The sequence below is a fragment of the Eschrichtius robustus genome, chromosome 1 (genome assembly GCF_028021215.1).
Source record: "Eschrichtius robustus isolate mEscRob2 chromosome 1, mEscRob2.pri, whole genome shotgun sequence".
Classification (NCBI taxonomy): Eukaryota; Metazoa; Chordata; class Mammalia; order Artiodactyla; family Eschrichtiidae; genus Eschrichtius; species Eschrichtius robustus.
Genome location: NC_090824.1, coordinates 159227276 through 159251892, shown reverse-complemented (window position 1 = coordinate 159251892; position 24617 = coordinate 159227276). Strand labels below are relative to the sequence as shown.

General features: G+C 43.3%; 1 protein-coding gene across 1 annotated transcript in view; it reads right to left on the bottom strand.

Annotated features, from left to right (window-relative positions):
• AGBL1 (AGBL carboxypeptidase 1) overlaps nucleotides 1–14317 on the bottom strand; it is a 779202-nt gene extending 764885 nt beyond the window's left edge. The window contains exon 1 of the mRNA XM_068543058.1: nucleotides 14161–14317. Within this exon, the coding sequence (XP_068399159.1) occupies nucleotides 14161–14317 (157 nt within the window). The remainder of the gene's footprint in view (nucleotides 1–14160) is intronic.
• Nucleotides 14318–24617: the final 10300 nt, after the last annotated feature.

Here is a 24617-nt window from a genome sequence, read left to right as displayed (position 1 = left end):
GCTCTTTCTTCCAGGGGTATTGGGAGAACTGAAGCCTTGCATTCTCGTTGCTAGTCATCATGGCTACATTTCAGATATGGTGTGCTCATAATATTAGAAACCTTATCCAAAAAATTTAATTCCTCAAGCTTCTGGTTGGTACTCAATCTAATAGATGTATGACCTTTAAAAAAAAGTATAACTCATAAATATTTTCTCTCTAATATTCCTTTCCCACAAGGAGAGAATCATGGAATAACATAATTTCACCCTAAAGGCTACCTAATCAGATTTTCTTGGAAGGTCAGAAATCTCCTACTGAGAGTATATGACCTGGATTTAGATGTCACAGGAGACATAGCATTGAATTTCACTGAATCACATACAGAAAAACATTTATTCCCAGTAAAGTGTTTATTCTTCTTTTAGGGAATGTCTGTTAACATCTTAGTTATTAGTATATTTCCAATTATTTTCCAATAGTTGCTAATCTTTTTAGAAAGCAGAGAGCAGGCTCAGAGACTCTACAGGCAAGTGTCTAGCTGGACTTTAACAGCATTGCATTGTTTATGTTAAATTTATTTTTGTCGCTACTCTCTATTTTTGCTAAGTACTACTGCTATATCTATGGTTGTATATAAAGTGCCACCTTAAGTTACATTAAGTTAAAATGAATAAATTTGCTGAAATAAATCATGTTAAGTAAACAATAGTATCATTGATCCAAAATATGAAAAAAAAAGTATGAAAGTAGCATACAAACGACTAAATTTGAGGAAAATATTATCTCATTCCTACTCCTGTTTTTTTAAAGATGAGGAAACTGTGACCCAGGGGGTTATGTGGCTTGCCCAAGATCACAGAGTCAATTAGCAACAAAACTAGGATTTGAACCTAGGTAGCTTGATGCACAGTCTTATCAGTTGTCACCTGTAGTGGATGCTACAGCAGTGCCTCTTGGGTCTCCCCTTCAGGACTGAGGCACTCATCCCCCAAACCAAAGGGAATATTAGTGACTGACAGCTCTCACCTGAGTCCCTCTTTGGGAACTGCTGTCCGGATGAAGAGATCTCTAAGGTCATGTCCTCTCTCTGGAAGCAGCCTATAACCTTAGAATGCAGCCTATAACTCTAGAATGAAGTGCTTCCTCCTAGATAGTTTCTTATGACCTGATTTTCAATTTTTTCTTCAGCCAAGTATAATCTGCAGTTAAATCTATCCATTGAGTTCTTAATTTTGGTTATTTATTTTTCAGTTGAAGAATTTCTATTTGGTTCCTTTTCAAATCTGCTATATCACATCGTATATATTATAGTTCAATGCCAAATTTTTCAAACTTGATTTTAATCTCTTTGAACATAGTAACCAAAGCTTTCTTACATTCTGTGACTGGTAATTCTCGTTTCTGGAGTACAACAGAAATCTGTTATTTCTTTTCTTCTTCTTTTTTTTTTTTTAATTGAAGTATAGTTGATTTACAATGTTGTGCCAATCTCTGAAGTACAGCAAAGTGACTCAGTTATACACATTCTTTTTTTATATTCTTTTCCATTATAGTTTATCACGGGTTATTGAATATAGTTCCATGTTTCTGCTGGTGTTTACTCATATTGATTTATCTCCCCTTGTCCTTGGTTTCCAAATTATTTGTAGAATTAATGTAAGGCCTAGTACGATATTTTCTTGCACTGATTTTAATTTGCTACAACCAGCACCTGGAAGCTCTAGGAACCTGAGACTGCCCATTCAAGTCTTAGGATTTTCTGGGCCACCCAGATGAGTTGAAGAATGGCTCAGTGTAAAGATTAGTTTATGTATGGCTCACCTTTATTTCTAGGGAGCATCCCTCCAGGTCTCAGCCCAAAAGAAGACAGTAGTTTACCAGGGTCCCCATTCTTGGCAAGCCCTATGTTCCAACTCCTTTTCTTCTAGACATGCAAAGCTACAGAACATACAATTTAATCTTTCCAGCCACACCTTCCAAAATAGTAAATGCCTCCAAAGCAGAAGTGCCAGAATTTTGCTCATCTCTCTGGGTTTCCCACCTCTTCTGACCTCAGATCATTCAATGTTCATTATCTCACTAGAATATGGATGCTTTTTAGAAAAAAATTATGTATATTATATCTATATTTTAAACTGTCTCCAACACAAGTGTTGGTCTGAATTACCTAATCAATCTATTACTCAGGAAGAAAAGGTCATAGAATACTGGAGATTGTTTGAGATGCCCCTTCTTCCAAGAGTATACTGGGCATGTTGTTATACCTTCAATTATAATAATACTTTATAATTATTTGTTCATATGTCAACCCGAGCAATCACATGGCATAGATTCTTATTCAAACTGTAGGCAAATCTAAGATTCAAGTGCTTAGTTACAGTGCAGATGTATGATTATCTAGAGAAAGTGTCTGTAACGTTCAGGAGATTCTCAAATGTATATCTGGTTCCTCTAGATACGTACAGTGAGCTCTGGGAGGACAAGGACCATGTCATATTTATTTTGGGATTCTCCCTGCCCAGTAAAGGTTTGTTGAAAAATAAAGAGCAACTATAATAAAGAAAAGCATAGATGGTTTAAGAGAAAGGTACAAATGCTTAGATGCTACTTCAGAAGAGAGAGAAAAATATCACCTACACAATTTATCAAAAGAGGCTTTTTTTGAAAAGTAACATTACAGTTGATCCATCAAAGGTACTTATAATTTTCACAAGTATAGATCAGATATGAAAGATGTTCAAGGCAAAGTTGGGATGTGGATATAAAAAGAGTATTGTGACCAGTTTGGAGGCATGAAAGATATATCACAATTGGACAGAATTGTGGGGTTTCTTCTATGTGACTAGAATTCACCTCTACTATTCCAACCTTAAAGAGCTCCATTCCATGAAACAAAACCCAAGTAAATACCTTGAGAGAGTGAAATCTTATGGTGTGGCTTATTACCCTGAAATTGTTCACAAAAATTTGTGTGAGCATTTATCTGGGGAAAGTGTCTTTAGCTTTCAATGGCATCAGAAAGGAACCTATGGGACCTCCCTGGCGGTCCAGTGGTTAAGACACCTCGCTTCCACTGCAGGGGGTGAGGGTTCAATCCCTGGTCGGGGAACTAAGATCCCACATGCCATGGGGTGCAGCCAAAAAAAAAAGGAATCTGTGACACCCCACTCCCTGGAAGAAAAAAGAATGAAAAGATTAAGAATAGTTTAAAAAAAAAAAAAGACCACATATGAATTAACATAAGTACATAGGCATAGCTGAACATGTTACAGCAGCTGAGTCTTCAGATCTTCCCCAGGGACTTGGAGTAATGATAATACTGTGTTCTCAGCCAGTCACCACAGAATAAAATGGTCCATGGAGCAAAGGAGGGCAGGTGTGACTGCAGCATTCTGGATCTCTCTCTTCCTGACATTAGTCATTAACATTTGGAAGAATTTCAGTAGGAAAGTATCTGAGGAATAAGATTCTTGAACCTTGCCACCCACTACCTAGCACAGTCTCTGGCACGAGGGAAGCATTCAATAAATGAATGAACCATTAACAAGAGAGTCATAATATACCAAGGAAACAGATGATATTTCTGTTAGGAATTTCTGCTAGGAATGGGCACATTCCTAGCACTTAAGTCTGAAAACCATCAAAACAGAGTATGCTGGCCCAGGGGATTCGAGTCAAACAGAAAGACAGTGACAGCATCCCAAATCAACTCTGGCCTCCTGAAGCCCAGCCAAGAAACCTATATATGTTTATTTTAAATAAACATTTATGTCAAATGTAAAATTTCCAAACACTATGAAGCAGAGCTCTATTAGATGTTACAGAACTGGGTTCTTCCAGTAAAAGAAATTTTAAGCATACAAATTTGTTTACTGTTGCCATGTACTGGTGAAGTGTGGTATGGCAGAGAAGCTCTATGAAAGCAACAACACTTAAGAAAAAGAGAATGGTATGGAGTTAAATTCAAACATCATTAAGTATAAGAGTTAGATCCTGGGGAAAATGTTTCATGGCCAAAAATAATTCATGAAAGAAAAGTTTGATAAAGTTGACTATTAAAATGCAACACATAAAACATCAAAAAACGAAAATAAAACACAAGCCAAGTCAAATTTAAGTGAAATGCTAGAAGAAACTATACTTCTATTTATTTAAGTTATATCACAAAAGATTGAGCTGGGTCTATATGTGCTGGCTTGAAATATGTGCAATTATACTGACATGTAGGAAAAGCAAATTGAATAACAGTGTGTTAAAATGATATACACACATAGACATAGTTATAGAAATACACATATTGCTATATGTATGTAAACATATAAAAGAATATACAGCAGGCATTTGTGTGGTTGTCTTAGGGATCAGGATTTGATGGGGTGATTTTTACTCCCTAAAATTTATATCTATATTTTAATTAAATTTTTGCAATCACGAGCTTGTATTACTTCTTTAATCAGGAAAAAAATGTGTAGTGGTAAAAAGGACAGGTAAAAGGAAAAGAGACTGTAGCTTGATGAGTAATAGCAATGAGTAATAAGCAAGCTAGAGTCAGACTGTGCCTGAGTTCACATCCTGACCCTGCTACTTAAAGGTTACGTGACCTTGACAAGGGCCTTGTGTTCCTCATCTGTAAAATGCAGATAACAGGCGTACCCACCTCATAGGATTGTTGTGAGGACTGCATGAGATAACACATGTCACATGCTTAGACTTCTTCCTGGCACAGAGTCAGTGCTCAACAAATGTGAGCAGCTCATGGCAAAAACATTTCTTGAATTTTAATATCCACTTTCAAATAATACCTATTCAAATATTATCATTCTAGCCTCTTCCTTAGTCTAAAATTTTAGCTGTGGTTTGGGGAATTTTTTTCCTTTAGGGTATATGATATATATTTTATGATTTAATAATGAAAGTCAAGGAGAAAATGGAATTTTCTTATAGTGACTTCTAAATCTACCTATTGTGAAAAGTAAAAAATATCTGCATTGTCAGGGGGGTTTCCTGGACTAATTTGAGTTTTAAGAGGGATGGGATAAGGATGCCTATGGGTCAGAAATTTAGGGCATTGGGCTGTATTGATTGGTGGGATCTGAAGATTAGAGATGTTAACACACATTGAGCTTGGGTTTGTTTGGGTTTTTTTAAGAGTAGAGGAAGAATTCATTACTGACCATTTATTGAAGAAGCTGCCTTCTCTCCAAGTTCCCTAGGGGAAGTTTCATCAGATATCCCAACTCTGAAATCTGACCCTGCCTTTCATCTGAAACCTGAGGCTAATGCTGTTCTTATCACCATCTGGCCTCCTGATCAGAAGCCGAACGGCTCTCTTGAGCCTCTAGGAAGAACCTTTTTCTAAACCTCCACATCTGTCACTTATATTCTTTCTCCCAATCAAGTAAGGATTAGAATTCATGTAACTCAAGGCCTACAGATAGATCGTAGAGTCATCAGTTTGTGGAATTCACCAAGCAGAGGAATGACCCTAGGTCTCCAATAGATCTAACTTTGTATCAACTCAGATCAGAAATGTTTCAACAAGCCAGAGGTTAGTTTCCAGATCAGGAGAAATTCAACCCTCACAGACCAGCAGTGATTTAACATGGCATTGGTCTACAACCATTGTTTCCCAAATGTGCTCCATGGATTTCCCAAATGTGCTCCATGGATTCTTAAAGTCCTGTGGGGTACTAGTGGGGTTTTGCTATAAAAAATTATCCCATCTCTAAGATGGTTTAGAAATGCCATATAGTATATCTCCAACTTGATAATATACATGCACATTCATCTTATTATTCAATCAATAAGTATTTATTGAGCACGTACTATGTCCTAGATAGTGCTTTAGGTAGTAGGGATAAAGTTGAACAAGACAGATGAGATCCCTACCCTGGTGCAAGAAAGCAGAGTAGATACAAACAAGCATCAGGAAATGGCAAGTTCTATGCAGAGAGTCAAACTAGAGAGGTGGGACAGAGTGACTGGGTAGTTCATTGGGCTGTCAGAGTATTCCTCTCTGAGTAAAAGACATTTAAACTGAGAGCTGTAGGACAGAAATCGTTGAAAAGCCTTTAAAAGATTGATTATTTTTTTTTTTAATTTTTTTAAATTTTATTTATTTATTTATTTATGGCTGCGTCGGGTCTTCGTTTCTGTGCGAGGGCTTTCTCCAGTTGCGGCGAGTGGGGGCCACTCTTCATCGCGGTGCGCGGGCCTCTCACCGTCGTGGCCTCTCTTGTTGCGGAGCACAGGCTTCGGACGCGCAGGCTCAGCAGTTGTGGCTCACGGGCCTAGTCGCTCCGTGGCATGTGGGATCTTCCCAGACCAGGGCTCGAACCCGTGTCCCCTGCATCGGCAGGCAGATTCTCAACCACTGCGCCACCAGGGAAGCCCTTGATTATTTTTCAGTAAAGAAATTGGTAAATTTATTTACCCTGACATCTCAGATCCATCTGTCAACAAGACCCTTTGTGAGTAGAATACTCATTGGCATCCCAGAGAACACTGGTGTTCTGTGGAACCCAGTTTGAGAAGTGTGGTACTGAACATGTCTTATGCTGGTAGCGCTGTTGCATGCAGACAATATCTGCAAGACAATCACCTGTTGCACTGGTAAGTGCTACTAAAATGACCTGAAATCCCACCTTGGAGGGCTGACAGACACAGTCACTGCCTCCATGATACTTAGAAAATTGGAGGCAATAGCAGTGGCAGGAAATGACATTCTGAAGTGTGCATTTCAGGTTCGGTAAGACTTGCCCCCAGAGGAACTCAGAGCATCATCTGATGTGCTGCCTTTGCAAGAAAGGCAGCCTGGGAGTTGAGGAGGACACCCATGGCATATGAGGGAAGCTCCCACTTGGCAGTTGGCAGCCCCAACAGGCCCCTGCTGCTCCATCACTCTCTTTCTGTCCCATCTCCCACCCCTACACCCTGCCTGTGCCCAAAGGACCTCCAGCCAGGGGTCCGCAATCTACCGCCAACAGCCAAGTCCGGCCCACTCCCTGTTTTTTGTACATAAATTTTACTGGAACTAAACCCATTCATTTGCACACTGTCTACAACTACAGTGGCAGGGTTGAACAGGTATGACAAAGATCTTGTGGCCAGAAAAGCCTAAAAAATTTTCTATCAGGCCCTTAGCGTTTGCTGACCCCCACTCGAGGCAGCTGTTCTCTGCCCTCTTGGCCAGTCCTGCCAGCCTTGCGGGAACAGCTGCTGTCTTCCCCACATGTGACAAGTGGGGGATCTCCATTCTCCTCAGCAGACACCTACCACCTGGGAAAATCGGTTCTGAATCTTCTCAATGCCCCTCCTTTTCCTCAGAGAGTTTATACACCTGGTGAGAAAGCATCCACTGGTGTCAGATTCCCTCCTCTCAAATTCCAGCTTTGCCACTCACTCACTTTGTGACCTTGAGAAGTGTGTTAACCTCTCCAACCTTCTGTTTGAGAGCTTTAAAATGAGGATAATAATACCACCCACCTCCTTGGGTTGTTGTAAGGATTAAATGAGATGTTGCATGTGAAGGACTTTGCACAGCTCCTTACGTGTAGAAACTGTTTAATAAATGTTAGTTATTATTATAACCGTTATTATGAAAGGGACCAAGTAGAGGGAATTAGACACATAAAACATGACAAAGTCCTCCATGCAAAGCATCTCAAGCCACTTTCAACTAACAAATATGAATTAAGCAAGTTAGGGCAAGGGTGTGGAGTACACCAAACGCTCATAAATTAATGGTATTTACAGGGTAAATAGGTGTTTATTTTGGAGCACTCATTTTTGAAAAATATCATTATCTACTACAGCTGACCATATATGTATCCCATGACCCCTCAACTCCACTCTAGGTATTTACCCAACAGACACGTGTACCTACCTTCACAAAAACATGCACTGGAATGTTCATAGCAGCCGTATTTGTTATAGCCAAAAAAATAAAACTACCCCAAATATCATGAGCTCTAGAATGGATAAATAAACCGTGGAACGTTCAGGCAACAGAATGCTCTTCAGCAATGACAGTGAGAACAATCTACAACTGTATCAAAAGGGGGACTCTCACAATGCTGAGTGAAAGGAGCCAGACACAAAAGAAGATTGACTGTGGGGTTCTAGTTACATGAAGCACGAAGCATGCAAGACTATCTGCGGGGTTAGAGATCAGGGCAGTGGTTACAATGGGGGAGCAGGGCTGGAAGTGGGGGTGTGAGGGGTCCTCTGAGATGCTGGGAGTTCACTTCGTCTGGGTGCTGGTTACATGGGTGTATTCATTTTGCAAAATTTTATAAGGAAGGAAGGAAGGAGGGAAGGAGGGAAAGGGGGAGGGGAAGGCAGGGAGGGAGGGATGGAGGGAGGGAGGGGGGAGGGAGGAAAAAAATATGTATTGAACGCATACTCTGTGCCATTCTGTTTTCTTCCACACTCTTTGCTCTACTCATTCTTGTATTCTTGGCATCTCTGCTGTTGATCTCTTCCTCACCCTACACCACATTCTTTTCTCTAATGAGAATCTGATTTGCGGATCCGTCACTTTGAAGGAGCCGTGCAGTATTCACTCTGTGAAAAAGTACAGATCCCACAACCTTTGACTTCCTACATTTCAGGGCTGGCACAAGGATATGGAGGTCACACCCAAGTGGATGCATTTCTGTGTGCCTATTTCTGAAATATGAAGAAGCACCTTATCTGTTTGATTTATAGCTGCCTGTCCCATGCTTACAGATATGGTACAGCGATTGGTAACCCAGACCAGCTTCTCTTCCCTGGTTGCGTACTTCCCCAGCTCCCAGGGCTCAAACCCAGGCTATGTTTGGCTTTCATCAGAATAGTTCCAGTTTTAGCAACTGGGTTGTGGAGTACATGTTGCCAGGTTATGAATTTCCACAGAGAGAAATTCTCTCTGTTGGCCATTTGCCTCAACATGTCCCCAGCAATGGTAAATTTCCAATTACACCTCAAAGCCATGCAGGCCTCTGTCCCTCACCTGCTGCCCTGCGGAGGTGGGTGCTCAGCGAGGCGGTCACATCCAGAATCTGGGCTCAGGGGATGGAAACTCAGAGTGCTCTCAATTCCCAAAAGTGAGGATGGGACTTTTGGACTCAACTCTGGTCATCTTAATGCAGACATGTTATGAGAGCTGCTTTGACACAAGGACATTTGAATGCTGCCTCTAAAATAATTTGTGTTTCTTCCAAATTAAAAAAAAAAAAAAAAGTTTAAATAGTTCTGCTTCTCCAATCCCTGAGCCTTAATCCATCTCAGCCTTTCCCCCTGGAGGGGTCTAGGGATGGACAGTGGCTGAGGCGGTGTGGGGAGGGGAGTGAGATGCAGAGTTAAGTGACAGGAAAGGGCTAAAGGCTGGGAATGGATAGGAAGAGGACCAGGATAAAAGGTAGGTCAAGGATGGGGAGGTTGCAGGGAACACATCACATCCCTTGGCAACAAAAAGCAGAGATGCAGTCATGTCTAACATCCCCCATCCAAATAGCTTTGCAACGGTCACCTTGGCTGAATGTCCTGTAGTGCCCATCACCTACCTTTAGGGATAGGCAGCCATCACCAAGGGCATGATCGGATCTGAAGCTTGCCACTCAAGGCTCTCTAGCATTTAGGCAAACTGCCATTTCAATCTCCTTTCTTCCCCTTCACGAATTTTCTGTTTTAATCAAACTCAGTGCCATGGCAAATACCCTGAATACTCTCCACACTTTCCTGACATAGGAAAGATCACTGGGGACCCTTATCACCCTCTTAACTGCACCTTCCTCTGCTGAAATCTGACCCATTTTCCAAGGTCTTCCCTGAATATCCAGTGAGGAGGAGACTCTTGTCCCAAATTACACCGAATTTTTTTTGATGTTTATGTTTACCATGGCGTTCATCACATGCAAACTTGCTCTACAAATATTTTTATCCTCGTATCTTACCCCTTGAACACTGTATTTTCATGAGGGCAGGGACTGTGTTTAATTATAATAATTGCTATTTGTCAGGCACATAACTCCTTTTTCATGCATTTTCTCCAAACATATAGTAAGCTCATGAGTAGATACTATAATTCTCATTTTACAAATGAAAAAAGTTTCAGCAAAGAGAAGTTTGTCTTAAAAAAAAAAAAAAAAAGTTTGTCCTGAGTCACACAAGTTTTGAATGGCTGAACCAAGATCCAAAGACCTTGCTCTTCTTGATGTATCATCCTACCCAATACTCTGAATTTCTTCTAGCACATAGGATAGCTATGGAGGGTTGGATGGATAGATGGATGGATGGATGGATAGATAGATATTAAAAATATCCAATTGACCCAAATCAAAACTGTTACCTTCCTTTATCAGGAGTTATTTACCCAAATATCAATACAGGATGTGGAAGATTGTTTTAGTTCTATTATGAAGAATCCATAACCCCTCGGTCTTCAGGTTCGGTCAGGTAAGGTAATACCCTCAAAATAAAGAGTGAGTGGGTATTCCCTAGGTCATGTAAGCACCAGAGACCAGTGAAAAGACCTTAGAGTGACAAGATCCTCTTCACATCTCTCCTCTAGGGATTTATTAAGTTTCTGCCATTGAGCCTTGAGCGGCTTATGAGGGTCAGGGTCCTCATCTGTAAGACAGACCAGCCACATCCCCCGACAGGTGGCACAGAGAGTGATGTTAGGTAATGAACGTGAAAATTTGGCGTAGAGTGGACCTTTAATCAATGTTTATTTTTTCCAATCTCTAAGTCCAAGGAGTTTAAGAAACTGTGAAAGCAACAAGGTCTTAAAAAACAAAACACTATAGAAGGTCACCTCCCCACTCCCAGCTCAGCACAGGGCTCCATGCCTCCATTGCCCCCTTCATCCTCCAGTTTGACTGGCACCAAGTCATTCTTTAGACACTGACAGAGGCTATTTCTTGCCAATTTTGTCCCTTTTCCATTGGGCACTTGTCCTTTGGGCATTTTTCTCTTTCTTTGTTTCTACTGGTGCTTGAAATTAAGACAGATTTCAGTCTTAATTTAATAAGTCCTCCCTCTCCTGGTTTATTTCCACGTTTGTCTTGTGGTTGAGGCAGAAGTCTCCAAAAATAAAAACCTCAGAAAGCCTCAAATTTCACCAGCAGAGGAATACTGTGATGTTTAGAAGGTCTGCACAATGTTTACTATCTAAAAGGAAAATTCTTCTCTTGATTTTTCCAAACCCTTCTGTTGATGTCCAAAGGGAAAGCTCAGTTTCTGCTACACCTAGCCCCATGCATGTACAATAGATGGATATTTCTACATCCTCTGTGGAAAATTCTAGAAAGGAAATTTTTAAACACATGTTTTGGAAACAAAACTCCCAAGTTCTATGAATGAAACGTATCAGTCATCATTCTTCAGCCCATCCCCTCCTTGCAGCCCAGGGGCTGAAATCACCTGTTGTCTTGGAAATATCCTTGGAGGAACAAGTCCAAGGGGAAAAGTGGAGTTGTCACCCCCTCCAGGTTTTCTATTATCTAAGCTCAATGCTAACTCAAGACAGGAAGCCCCACATCCTGCAGCCTCGTTGGCAATCCATAATAGATAATGTTCCTGGAGCCCAAGTTGAGAAATGAAGCTTTGCTATGCACATTTTGGCCAAGATGCAGACCTGGGATTCAGTTTGAGCAACTATAACATAAAATAATAAAGTGCAAATGCAAACAGCAAAAATGTGCCCATATCACAGCTCAGAGTGTGCCAAAGCTGACCAGATAATTATACATTTTTCATGTTTTGATAAAGTACTTAATTGGTATTTTGTGGGACGCCACTGGGTGAGGGCTCCCAGCAACAGGGCTGGCGTGGAGCCCACATCCTGCTACCCTGGCAGCTTCCCATCTTCCCCATTAGCTCAAACCACATGGAGAAATGAGAGCAGGACGAATGAGACACCTTCTTTTTTTTCCAAGTGTGTTGGAGTCCACCCAGGAAAAAAGCAGGGCAGGTTGATGAAAAGCCTAGGCAAGTGTTCCCAGCCTCTCCACTGTGTACTCAACTGGGGAAATCATAAAAACCAGAGTCATCTGAACTGCCATTTATAGTTTACAAGCACTCTTCAAATGGGTTCTCTTAATCCTGGCACAAAGAGCTGAGCAAAGTATTTTTATTGCCTCCCTTTTACAAATCTAGAAATGAAGGCTCAGAGAGGTTGAGGGACTTGCCTGAGGATTTACAGCCGGTAAGTGCCAGAAATGGGGCGGGATCCAGTTCTTCCTGTCTCTCATCTGTGCTCTGGGCTGTGTCCCCCCCATTCACCCAGGCCCTCATGAGTCAGTCTGATTTTCTGCCTCCACTAAAATGATAAAAGTCAGGGACTTGGAAAATGTCTGGGTAGAAATCTGATTCTCATACTTTCAGGACAGAGATAAGTCGGGGTAGGAAAAAAAAAAATCAGTTACTCCTTTCCCATCTGTACAGGAAAAGATAATAGGCAGAAAACTGATATTTCTTAATGATCTAGTTTATTTTGTCATTGTGGCCCAAAGAGGCAGAAGTGGTGATGTTCTGGAGTAGGGGGATTTCTACTGTCATATCATGGGGACATTGTCACCCCTGTGCTTGCTCTTTCTGGTCATCTGATCTCTCTTTCTCCCTTCCTTTGGCAACGTTCTGGGGTGCTTCTGAAAGATACGGGAAACTCATATCCTGAGCTCACGTTCTGCTCAGACATAACCACTGTCTCCCACAGAGGTTTGGGTAGCAGTACAAAGCCTTCGGTCTCTCACCATTGTGCACAAGGAAAGGAGGACTGGCTTGAATCCCTAAGACCTTTGGGATCCCCGATCAAAAGCACTTCAGCTAAGCCCTTCTCAGAAACTCTGCCGGGTTTAATCCATGGGGATTGGGGATGGGAGTGGGGCATGAAACCCATCATGAAACATCATTCCACGGTATAACTGCTCCGGGTTCTCTTTTTTTAAATTATGTCAGGGTTCTGACTTCTATTCTCAAGACAGAAACCAGGTTCAGGCAGGCACTTGGAGAGCGCTGGCTCAGGGCTCAGCCAGGAACCCAAGTCAATTCCACCACCAGATTCTGAGATCAACCAGAGCGCACAGGGGAAGCGTGTTCTGGTTATTTTAGTGTTCTAGTTAATTGGGAACTAAGTAGGGTATATTGAACATAATTAAATCTTTCTTTGATGACTGAGAATCTTGCAATGCCCTGGAACAATCATTCTAAATATCAATTAGAAATCCCCACGGGTAGGAAGACAGGAGATTGAGTTCATCCTGCAGTGACTTCCAGGCCAAATGCAGATTTATTTTGAGGTCCACTCCCACCCCCAACACTCCTAGCCCAAACGCATTCTTGCCTCTGATGCGTCGGATAGAATGAGTCAAAGACACTAGGTCCAAAGGATATTGAAGTTCTTTGGTGCTAGTCCCAGTGCCCCTATTAAGTGGTTAAGCGACCTTAGGAAGCTTCTGAGACTCAATTGCCTTATCTGTGCACTGGAAGGTTGGGTTTATTGGTTCTTCAACTTTTTATGGATATACATTTCCTTAAGAAGCTGAGCAAAACTAAGCTTTTCAAAGCTGGGAAGTATGCACGTAAGTGCAAAACATTTACATTCTAAATCGGAGGGTGAGGGTCATGGAGACCCTTGAAGCCCATCCTCTTATGATCCCCGTCCATGGACTTCAGGTTTAAAATCCTGGAGTAGAAGATCTCTTAGCTCCCTTTGAGCCCTGGCATTCCCTGCATCCGGTTCAGTGCAAGCATCTACCCAAGTCTATAGAGCAGGGGTTCATTGACTTTAGTTGTACTTTGAGACCACCTGGGGAGTTTTCAAAGCTCCAGTGCCCAGGTTGCTCCCCAGATCAATTAAATCTGAATTTGGGTAAGCGGGCGTCAGCATTTTTTAATACCCTCCGGGAGTTTCTAATCTGCAGACAGGTTCACAAACTAATGCTCTGGGGTAGGAATTCTCAAAATTAGGAGTGAATAGAATCACGAAGAGGGCAAGGCAGATTCCAGGGCCCCTGCCCCTGGTGACTGCGATTCCTTCCGGCAGATCCCGCCTGAGAAGATGCGCTGTTAGCGGGCATCTTAGGTAATTCCGACTCAGACTACTCTTTGGGAACTTGGTAACACCCATTCAGCAGAAGCCCAGAGGGGTCCTCTGCCCTGCTGCCCCTTTCCTCCTAGGCAGTTCTACGTACCCACCCCCAAGTCTCCTGCCCTGCTCAGGGAGAACTTGAACGGGTTTGCTTTTGCCAAACGGCTTTTTTCTCCATCTTTCTCATCTCGAGCAAACCTGGATCTTTTCGCCTGAGTATCTAACCCCACCAGGTTCAATAATTTAAGCAGAGCACTCATCAACGCCGTCAGGTTTAATATTTAAACACCATAGCATCACTTAGGTCAGCCTCAAGGTGAGAGCTGCTGCTGACTCCGGTGTCACTGCTGTTTAGCAAACCAGGCCACTGGTGCCAGAGGGGACTGCGGGGAGAGCCCAGCTCCGAGGCAGGCCCGGCCCGCAAAGACCCAGCCGGCCGCGTTCTGCAGCTCTCCGCCTCTTCCTACCTGGAGCGTGCGTAGCAGGACCCGCAGCCCACTGGCTTCTTGCTCTGCCATCACCTCCTCGGGTCCGGGGGGAATCGGCTGCCTGCGGCCCGATCGGGGCTGGAGAGGCAGCGGCTTGCCAAGCTGACCTCGCTGCCCGGCTGGCGGGAGACTGCTGCACGGGGGGGCGGGGAGGCCTCAGCTGCACATGCTGCCGGGTGTGAAGTGACCGCACTGTAACCCTAGCCCTGGGCCCAGGCGCGGGTGCCCCCCGACTCCCACTGCGGGGATTAGGTGAGCCCCGGCCCGGGGAGGGCCGAGCATTTGGGCGCGGGGGTGGAGAGGGCCCCGGCGTGAGTCACTGACCCACCTCCAGGCCCACGCAGGAACCACCCTGAGCGGCTGACAGGCATTCCCAGCTGACCTGGTCAGACTCCCGGCAGAGGCTCGCTCGGCCCTCCCCGCTGGTCCCCGGCTCCTTTATTTTGGTGTGTTGCTGGCTCCCGGGTAACAAGAGCCTGGAGAGCACTTGCACAACCGTGGCCTTGCAGGGCACAGAAGCCCAGGGCTCCCTGAGGTCCCAGGCTTAGGGACTTGGAGCTCTGGCTGAGAAGGAAGAGAACGGCTCTGGATGTTTTCTACTAACCGGGTCCCTTATACAATAACCCTATCGAGGTGGTACTGTTCTTATCACCCCTGACCCCCCTTTTACAAATGAGAAAACCCAGGCACAGAGATGTTAAGCCACAGGAGCAGAGCTTAGGAGTGTATGCCCGGCCTCCCATAGGTGAACTGGTACCAAAGCACCAGCACTGACCATTACACCATCCTGACTCTTGCTGCTGCAGACGCATTGATCAAAGTAATGAGGGCTGGGAGCCCCCTCCCCTGCTTCAGGGAGAGTGGATGCCCTGGCTGATTTCCTCCAGACCAATGCAGGATCCATCATCTCTTTCTCTGTCTTCTGCTCGGAATGCGCCAGAAGAGCTTTAGTGGCTATTTGGCCACCTAGCCCCCTTCCCCCTGTCAACACCTAGGTGTCTTGTAGTCCTTTAGGTACTGGCTTCTCAGAGTGCGGTTGGAGCATCACCTGGCAGCTTGCTAGGCTCCACCCCAGAGCTCCTGAATCAGAATCTGCATTCTCACAAGATCCCCAGGGGATCCATAGCTGGTTAACAAAATTACTAGAGGATTAAAGTTCAGGAAGCCCCGATTTTGACCACATTGATGACATGGCCACAAACAGTCCATGTGTTCGATGCCTGACAAGTTTTGTCCCTATCACTAGCACACAGCAAGCTCCAAGCACAGTTTTCGCGTGTGAAATTGGAGAGTGAGCTCATTGAAGTTCATGACTGACAGAGAGCAAGCTAGGCAAGAGGGCCTGGACTCACAGCCAACACCCCCGTGCAGAGTTCAGGGAGCTTTTGTGAGCTTCAAAGCATCCAGCTGGCAGCTGCCCAAGCCCGTTGTGGTGACCCAGGAAAGGGAGTTTACATTTCCTGATCCTACTTGGCTGAAATGTGCCCAAGTCAGGAGACAGACAGCATCTCAGTTATTCCCTCTCAGTGCTAAGCCTGACAAGCCCTCAAATTCAAGGACGAAATTCATGTGGTTCCTGCCCTCCAGAAACTTACACTCTTAATGGCTTTAAATATGAAGACCTTCCATGCAGGGAATGGACTATAAAATCTCATGTTTATGGAGCTTGGGGGGTGGGGAGAGTTGATCCCTACACTTCCCACCACCTCTAATGACAGGAGGGAAGAAATAAAGGCCCCCTAGGGATTTCTTCCTTCTGTGAGGTGTGGAGCTTTTCAGGGTACACATTCTGTGATCCTTTAAGGTCCAGAGATGCAGGGAGGACTGAACTGTCCCATGTCATTACCTTAAGGGCAGATATCCATGCCCCTCGGCTGCAGGACAAAGAAAAAAGAGAGGGAGGAAGGAAAAATAAAACCTCCCTTCCAACATATATCTCAAAACTAGTTTAAAGAAGAAAGCTACCTGGGGGGAGGGATACATTGGGAGATTGGGATTGACATATACACACTACTATATATAAAATAGATAACTAATAAGAACCTGCTGTAGAGCACAGGCAACTCTACTCAGTACTCTGTAATGGCCTATATGGGAAAAGAATCTTAAAAAAAAACAGTGGATACATGTATATGTATAACTGATTCACTTTGCTGTACACTGGAAACTAATACAACATTGGAAATCAACTATACTCCAATAAAAATTTAAAAAAAGGAAAAGAAAAAGCCATTTTGTAGTGAGAATTCACAAAAACAACCTCTGAGGACATAACTAAAGGCACTTTTGTGGTCACAGGCCCTTACGTTAGCATTGACGTAAAATCGGCCCCATTTGAACAGGGTCTCTTGGTTCGGCTCGCTGGAATTGTGTAGGGCAGAGGCAAGGTGAAAACCTTATACATAAAGGGATCACTCTCTTCTACTTAGTGACCCCTTTCCCCTGCAGCACCATGAACGCTATTTTCAGCAAGAAATAAGGCAAGGAGTGGGCTCCCTCCGTCTCACATGCCCAGCTTGGATGCACCTCCCCATCACCCCTGACAAAGCTCCATCTTCTGGGGAGTCTTCACCCACTTGCCCATGTGGATACACATGGATGCCAAACAAGGAATAAAGGGTTGGTTTTGCCCTCTGATTTTCTAACAAAATTAGGGCTCGCCTCTAGCTTGTTTCAGCTCTCCATCATACCTTTAGCACATTCCTCTCTTGCTCCCCCAACGCTTACACCACATCATTGCCCCGTAGAGACCTTAGCAACCCTGCTCCCCTCTCCGGCACAACCTCCTTTACTCTCAAGCTTTGAGAAAACCCCAGCAGTGCCCCCATCCAAACCTCCCTCTCCTGGGTTCTATCTTAATGAGACTCCACTTCCATGAGTGGGCTGATTTATTCTGGCTGGAGTATAAACGAGTGATAGTAGCTTAGCGTGCACATCCCCCTTAGTATTTGAATTTCAGCAGGGACTTTCCTAAAAGGCAGGAGCTGATACCCAAGCTTGGAATCCTCCTGGGCAATACAGGTATCCGGAGTAGATTGAAATGAGTGCTCACTACCCACATGGGGTAGCCAACAGGGGAAGGTCTGGCCCTAGGGAAGGTTAGGGAGGATGTTACTTTGTGTGGAATAGAAAGACCTTCTTACTTTCTTCACTCCATACCTTTTGAAGAAGGCATTTAGGGAAACTCAGATAGAACTCAGTCCTCTGGCTTCAAAGAAAGATACATTTAATGTGGTCCAGAGATTCCTGTTGCAGTTTCAGGAGGTCTCCAACACCACCTCCTGGTCCAGTAATTCACTAGAAGGACTCACAGAACTCAGCAAAGCTGTTATACTACAATTATGATCTATTATAGCAGAAGGATACAGATGAAAACCAGCAAAGGGAAGAGGCACACAGGGCAGGGTCCCAGAGAGACCGGGCATGAGTGGCCAGTTATGCTCACCCAGGACGCTGTGTGGACAATGCTTACTTCTCCCAGCAACAGTGGGTTCCAACAAGCACAGAGTGTTGCCAGCCAGGGAAGCTCACCTGAGCTTGGCTGTCTAGGGTTTTCACTGGAGGCTGGTTGTGTAGACGTGGCTGACCTTAGTCTCCAGCCCCTCCAGAGGTCAAGCTGACACCATGTGGCCCAAGGTCCCCACCTAAATTATATTGTTTACACAGTCTATCTAGCGTGGCCCAAGTCCCCCAGGCAAACAGACACTCTTCTCAGGCATCACATTCCAAGGACTTAAAGATCACCTCTCAGGAGCTGGGCAAGAGCCAGAACTTTATTTGCACAAGGTTAATCCTTTACTGCACACCTGCCCTCTTCTCCCATAATCTCAGGCCCAAGAATCTCATAATATCTCGTGAATAAGCTGGAGAAATAAGCCCCGGCCTGTATAATTAGGAGGACCAAATAGCTGGTAGAATGTCAGTACTCAGAGAGTGGTGATTAATAAATTGGTACTGATTCAGAGGGAGTTTCCTAATAGCATTCAGAGAGTTCCCCTGGCTCTTCCTATTCAACATTTTTTCTCAATGACTTGGATGAAAATACAAACTGCAAGCTTATCAGATTTTCTGATGACACCCAATTGAGAAACATAGAAATATGTCAGATTACATAGTTGGGATCCAAAAAGATTTCAGCAGCCTTGAGTGATGGACCAGATCCTACAGGATGAAATATAACAGAGCCAGGTGGACGCTCCTTTCCCTGGATCCTCAACACCAACTGTGCAAAAATAAGGTAAGATACTTGGCAAAGCAGTGTTGAACATGGAAAGGCTTGGGAGTTTAGCCAGAGGGGAGAACTATATGAGTGTCAGCATGGTCCCATATCCCAAAGTGTCTTTTCAATCTAATGCCATCATCTTTAGAGGGGGATGAACGTTGTATCTGTAACCAGGATGGAAGTGAGGCAGCACTGAGGCCCCACCAGTGCAGGACCTCAGCACAGTCCCTGGCACAGAGGAAGTGCCCATCAATGAGAACTATGTGTTATTATTATGGACATCACCAACAAAAGGGTCATAACCACAACAGAGGAGACCCTAGTCCTGCTCAACACCGCTTGGTCTCTAGATGCATGACAGCTGTCGCCAAAGCCGGAAAGGATGTGGAGGGATGGGTTCTGAGGGCAAGAAACAGAAGCAAAGGGTGGAGCTACGAGGAGCCTGACCTGGGGCAGGTGCAGAACTGTCCTGAGCTGGTTCAGGCCAACGCGAGGGGCTATTTCCCTGCCAGCAGGGACTGAAAGACCGTTTGGTCAGAAGGTTCCAGAGGGAATTCCAGGACTGGGTGGCTTTAACAGGCCCTCTGCTCAACGACTTGATAGGGTGAGGAGAAAGAGAGGTGTTCCCCGGCTCCAGGTCATAGAGCCAGGAGATGGCAAAGCTGCAACTCATTCTCCCTTTGAATCTGCCCTTTAGAATGTGGCCCACTGTCCCAGGTGGCACATGCAATGATTTGGGTGGAACTCGGATAAACAGTTTACATTTCAATAGATAGGTTGTATCTCAGCCTGTATTGGAAGAAATATCTAATTAGCACAATAAACCATGTTTTCTCAGGTATTCATTCTCATGACAAAGATTAAAGTTTAAAAGTGAGTCAATGTTCAAAACTATAATTCAGAAACATACATGCACCCTTATGTTCATAGCAGCACTATTTACAATAGCCAAGACATGGAAACAACCTAAATGTCCATCAACAGGTGAACAGATAAAGAAGATGCGGTATATATATACACAATGGAATACTACTCAGTCATAAAAAAGAATGAAATAATGCCATGTGCAGCAACATGGATGGGCCTAGAGGTTCTCATACAAAGTGAAGAAAGCCAGACAAAGACAAATATCCTATGATATCACTTATATGTGGAATCTAAAACATGACACAAATGAACTTATCTACAAAACAGAGGCAGACTCATAGACAGAGAATAAACTTGTGGTTGCCAAGGGGGAAGAGTCTGGGAGAGGGAAGGATTGGGAGTTTGGGATTAGCAGATGCAAACTAGTATATAGAGAATGGATAAACAACAAGGTCCTACTGTATAGCACAGGGAACTATATTCAATATCCTGTGATAAACCATAATGGAAAAGAATAAGAAAAAGAATGTATATATATATAGCTGAATCACTCTGTTGTACAGCAGAAATTAACACAACATTGTAAATCAACTGTACTTCAATAAAATAATTTTTTTTTAAAAAACTGAGTCAATGTTAAGAAAAACATTTAGGGAATAGTACACATGGCTCCCAGACACAGCAAAAATCTAGAGGGAGGAAAGTTAATAGCTAAAATTATAGAAGGATCACATTGCTCCACGCTTCCTGTCTAATATTCAGCTTAGATGATCTTTTCCCTAATCTTATAGTGAGACCAAATCTCCCTCAAATAATAGCTAACACCCTCCTTCCTCAGACACATTTTAAGCTGATTAGTATAAAGATTTACCCAAGCCCACACATGTGATAAGTCTACCTATCATGGTGATTTACATATAATGTTACTATCTTTAAGCTTTCCATTTCATGCTCCGGTTCTCTTCATTTTCACTTTCCTGATTTTTCCTGCCCCATCTCCAGCACACACGTGTGTGTACACACTGGTGCCTGCACACGCAGACACACACATTGTCTGCAACCTTCTGCCAATCAGAACAAGGCTGCCTTGACAACACATCAGAGAGTTGATTGTCTGTCCCTACTGCCTCTCAAAAGATTTCCTTCACCTTCTAATGCATGAAATGCCTAAGGGGGATGGGTGGGAGCAGAGGAGAAGAAATCTGCGTCCAAGAGCTGGTGTTCTGTGTACATTAGCTAATGGAATCCTTGTCCAAGCCCTTTGAGTCAGACATTATTCCCATTTCCAGATGAGAAAACTAAGGTTAAATTATGTGAGGGCGTTGTGCAAGGATTTGATCCTGGGTCCATCAGCCCCCATGGCCCTGCTCTCCAATGAGAAGAGAGGTTGGAGGTGCAGAAGTCCAGGAAGGGAAGTTCTCAGTGAATTTACATTCATAAACGACAAATGTGGATTCTTTCCTGAGCATGGAGGAGAGTGTAGGTAGGAGGAGGGTGTACCCTGCAGTGAGGGTGTGAGTGCAGCCCCCAGGGGTCTTAGCTGATCTAGAAGGACATAGTGACCTAGATGCACACGAATACAGGTACCTCAGGCAGAAGCGGAGGCCTGAAAACAGACTTCCTTCCATCACTCAACCTGGGACCAGCCCTCTGACAAGCCTCTCTCCACGCTAAACATGGAACACCTGGGATCAAACTTTTGCTCCCTTGCCTGTTAGCTATGTGACTATGGGAAAGTGACCTAAACTCTCCGTGCCTCGGGTTTCTCGTCTGCTAAATGGGGGAATGATAATGCCTACCTCATAGGGTTGCTGGGAGGATTCACTGGAATAGCACAGTGTTCTTAGCACAGTGTTTGTCATCTAGTAAGCCCTCTGTACGTGCAGATGTGATTGATATTATGATGATTATGATTACCTTTGTTACAGATTCAATAATACCTACCTCAAATAATTGGTGGGAGGATTAAATGAGCAAAAATATGTGGACATGACTAATGTAAGGTGACGAATGATGGAAATTATCAAGCACTGATGCACTGGACTCCTGCTAATTTAGAGGGTACTGAGCAGAGGAAGTGACTTGACACCCATATTTCCACCCAATGGAGAAAACTGTTTTGAGTTCTCATCGATCCTAGGCGTCTCTGAAATGAACTCCCATCACTACAAGACACCTGCACAACAGCAGTCACCAAAAAAGCCTGCAGCTGCCCGAGCTCAGATACCAGACAAAGCAAAGGAGATGCAGACAAGATGTCAGCATCCTTCTGGCTGGAGGGATAGAGAGACGCAGCACCACCTACCATGGACAGGGGCCCGAGGCAAGCCAAACCTGCAGGAGACATGGCTTCTACAACACTGGGTAGTTTGCCCTTTGAGCAAGGACTAATTCGGACATTAGAGGTGAGGGATCTGAAGCAGCAGAGCCATCCCAGCCACCACCAGACCTGGTGACAAGAGCAGAACAGGACACGATAGAGTGAGGCAGAGAGAACATCTCCAGGCAGCACCAAAATCAAGACTGTTCTCCCAGGTGTACAAGTGAGGAGATACTACCCTTTGAAATGGGGAAGAATTGAATCTACTCTATTCTCTGTATAGTGTGTTCTATACAGCTCTGTCAAAAATTGTATATTGTTCTCAACTGACCGTGAATTGGGCCATTTTTCACCAACCCATAAACAATCAGAGAACTATTCAAATATTGTCAGTCTGGACCACTTCTTATCTGGCTATTGGATTCTGGGGCCCAGAGTGGACAAAACAGGTGAACGACCCTCCTTGCTGAATATTTCTGACATAAATTTGAAGCTCAAAAATAACAGTAAGATGGCTTCCCTTAGCACTAGGAGGACATTGACCACCCCTCCCTCAACTTAATCATCAGAATCCTTAGTCCTGTCTGTCCAAGACTGAAAGACACTCATCACTAACTTTCCTTATCTGTAAATCCTGATCTACTAAACCGGGCATCCAGGTGATAACTGAATTCTCCTGCACTGTCTTAGAATGTTCTTCCCTTCCTTCTCGTTGATGTGCAGCAAAATCCAGATCCTTCAGGAACTATGGGGAGGGGTGGGATACCAAAGCCATACTAGAGGATCTGCCTTTCTAGAAGAGTGAAGGGGGTTTCAGTGGCAGCTGATTTATCCTCCTTCTCTTAATATTGCTTTTCCTGCCCCCACCCCAGCCATGCATCCCCACCACCCAAGTCCCCACCCCTTTACCATTTGGTGTGGAGTGATAAGGATTATTATTACAATTAGGGTAAGCTAACCCAGGAAGGTGACTATGTAATGGTCTGCTTCCACAGGGAGTTTCTTGTGAACTAGGTAAAGCCTTGCTTTACAATGTGATCTTTTTAGACAGGCTCAAGGATAATTTTGCCTGGTTTTATGCTGATTGTGTTTTCCGTTAGAAAAGAATGATAAGCATTTTTAAAATCTTCCAGGGGCTTCCCTGGTGGCACAGTGGTTGAGAATCTGCCTGCCAATGCAGGGGACACGGGTTCGAGCCCTGGTCTGGGAAGATCCCACATGCCACGGAGCAACTGGGTCCGTGAGCCACAACTACTGAGCCTGCGCGTCTGGAGCCTGTGCTCCGCAACAAGAGAGGCCGCGATAGTGAGAGGCCTGCGCACCGCGATGAAGAGTGGCCCCCACTTGCCGCAACTAGAGAAAGCCCTCGCACAGAAACGAAGACCCAACACGGCCATAAATAAGTAAATTAATTAATTAAATTAAAAAAAAAATTATAAAAAAAAATCTTCCAAAGTTTTCTCAGAAAGACTTTTCTTAAGTTATTCCAGAACCCCAAAGTGATGTTATTGCCACAAAAAGGATCACTGGTCCCAGTAGCAAATACATGCTAGTTCAATTGAGTTATTTCTATTAGAAAATGTTAGAAGGATAATTGGCTCTGTAATAGTCCCTATTGTTTATTTTTTTTTTACTTCATTAATTTCTGCTCTTTATAATGTCCTTCATTCTACTTACTTACATTGATTGTATTTTTCTAGCTTCTTAAGGTAGAAACTTAGATCACTGACTTTAAGTTTTTCTTCTTTGCTTATATAAGCATATAAATCTATAAATCTCCCTCTATGTACTGCTTTAGCTACATCCCACAAATTTCCATGTGTTTGTTCATTATCATTCCATTCAAAATATTTCTAATATTTGCATATGTGTTATTTAGACATGTGTTGTTTAATATACAAATATTGGGACTTCACCAGAGTTTCTATTATTATAAATTTAATTTCTGGTTAATTCCAGTATAGACAGAAAATGTATTCTAAAAGATTGTAAATTTTCAGTCTTTTCAAAGTTTTTAACACTTAATTTTTGACCCAGCATTTGGTCTATCTTGAAGAAAATTTTGTGTTTATAAAAAGAATGTGTATTCTGCAGTTGTTGGATATAGCATACTATAAATGTCAATTAGGTCAAGATACAGTATTGTTCAGATCTTCTATATCCTATGATTAAAGATTTATCTATCTCTACCTTTAGTTCTGTAAATTTTGCCTTCATGGATTTTTAAGTTCGGTTAATAGGCAACTACACATTTATAACTGCTATGTCGTTCTGATAAATGGACCCTTTTATCTTAATGAAATGTCTCTATCTTTGGAAATACTCTTTGTCTTAAAGTCTATTTTGTCTGATATTAATATAGTTACTCCAGCTTTTTTATGCTATGGTTTACTTGGTATAGCTTTTTTCATCCTTTATTTTCAATCTATCTGTTTACACTTAACATCATTTCTTATTCAAAAAATATATTGGTGTCTTGCTTTTTTATTCAGCCTGACAATCTCTGCCTTTTAATTGGAGTGGTCCACTTACAGTAAGTCCCCTACATACAAACCTTCAAGTTGTGAACTTTCAAAGATGCAAACGTGCATTCGCATGTCTAATCACATAAGTTAGTTCACTTGTCTGGTGTACATTGCCACATGCTTGCATCTTCTATAAGT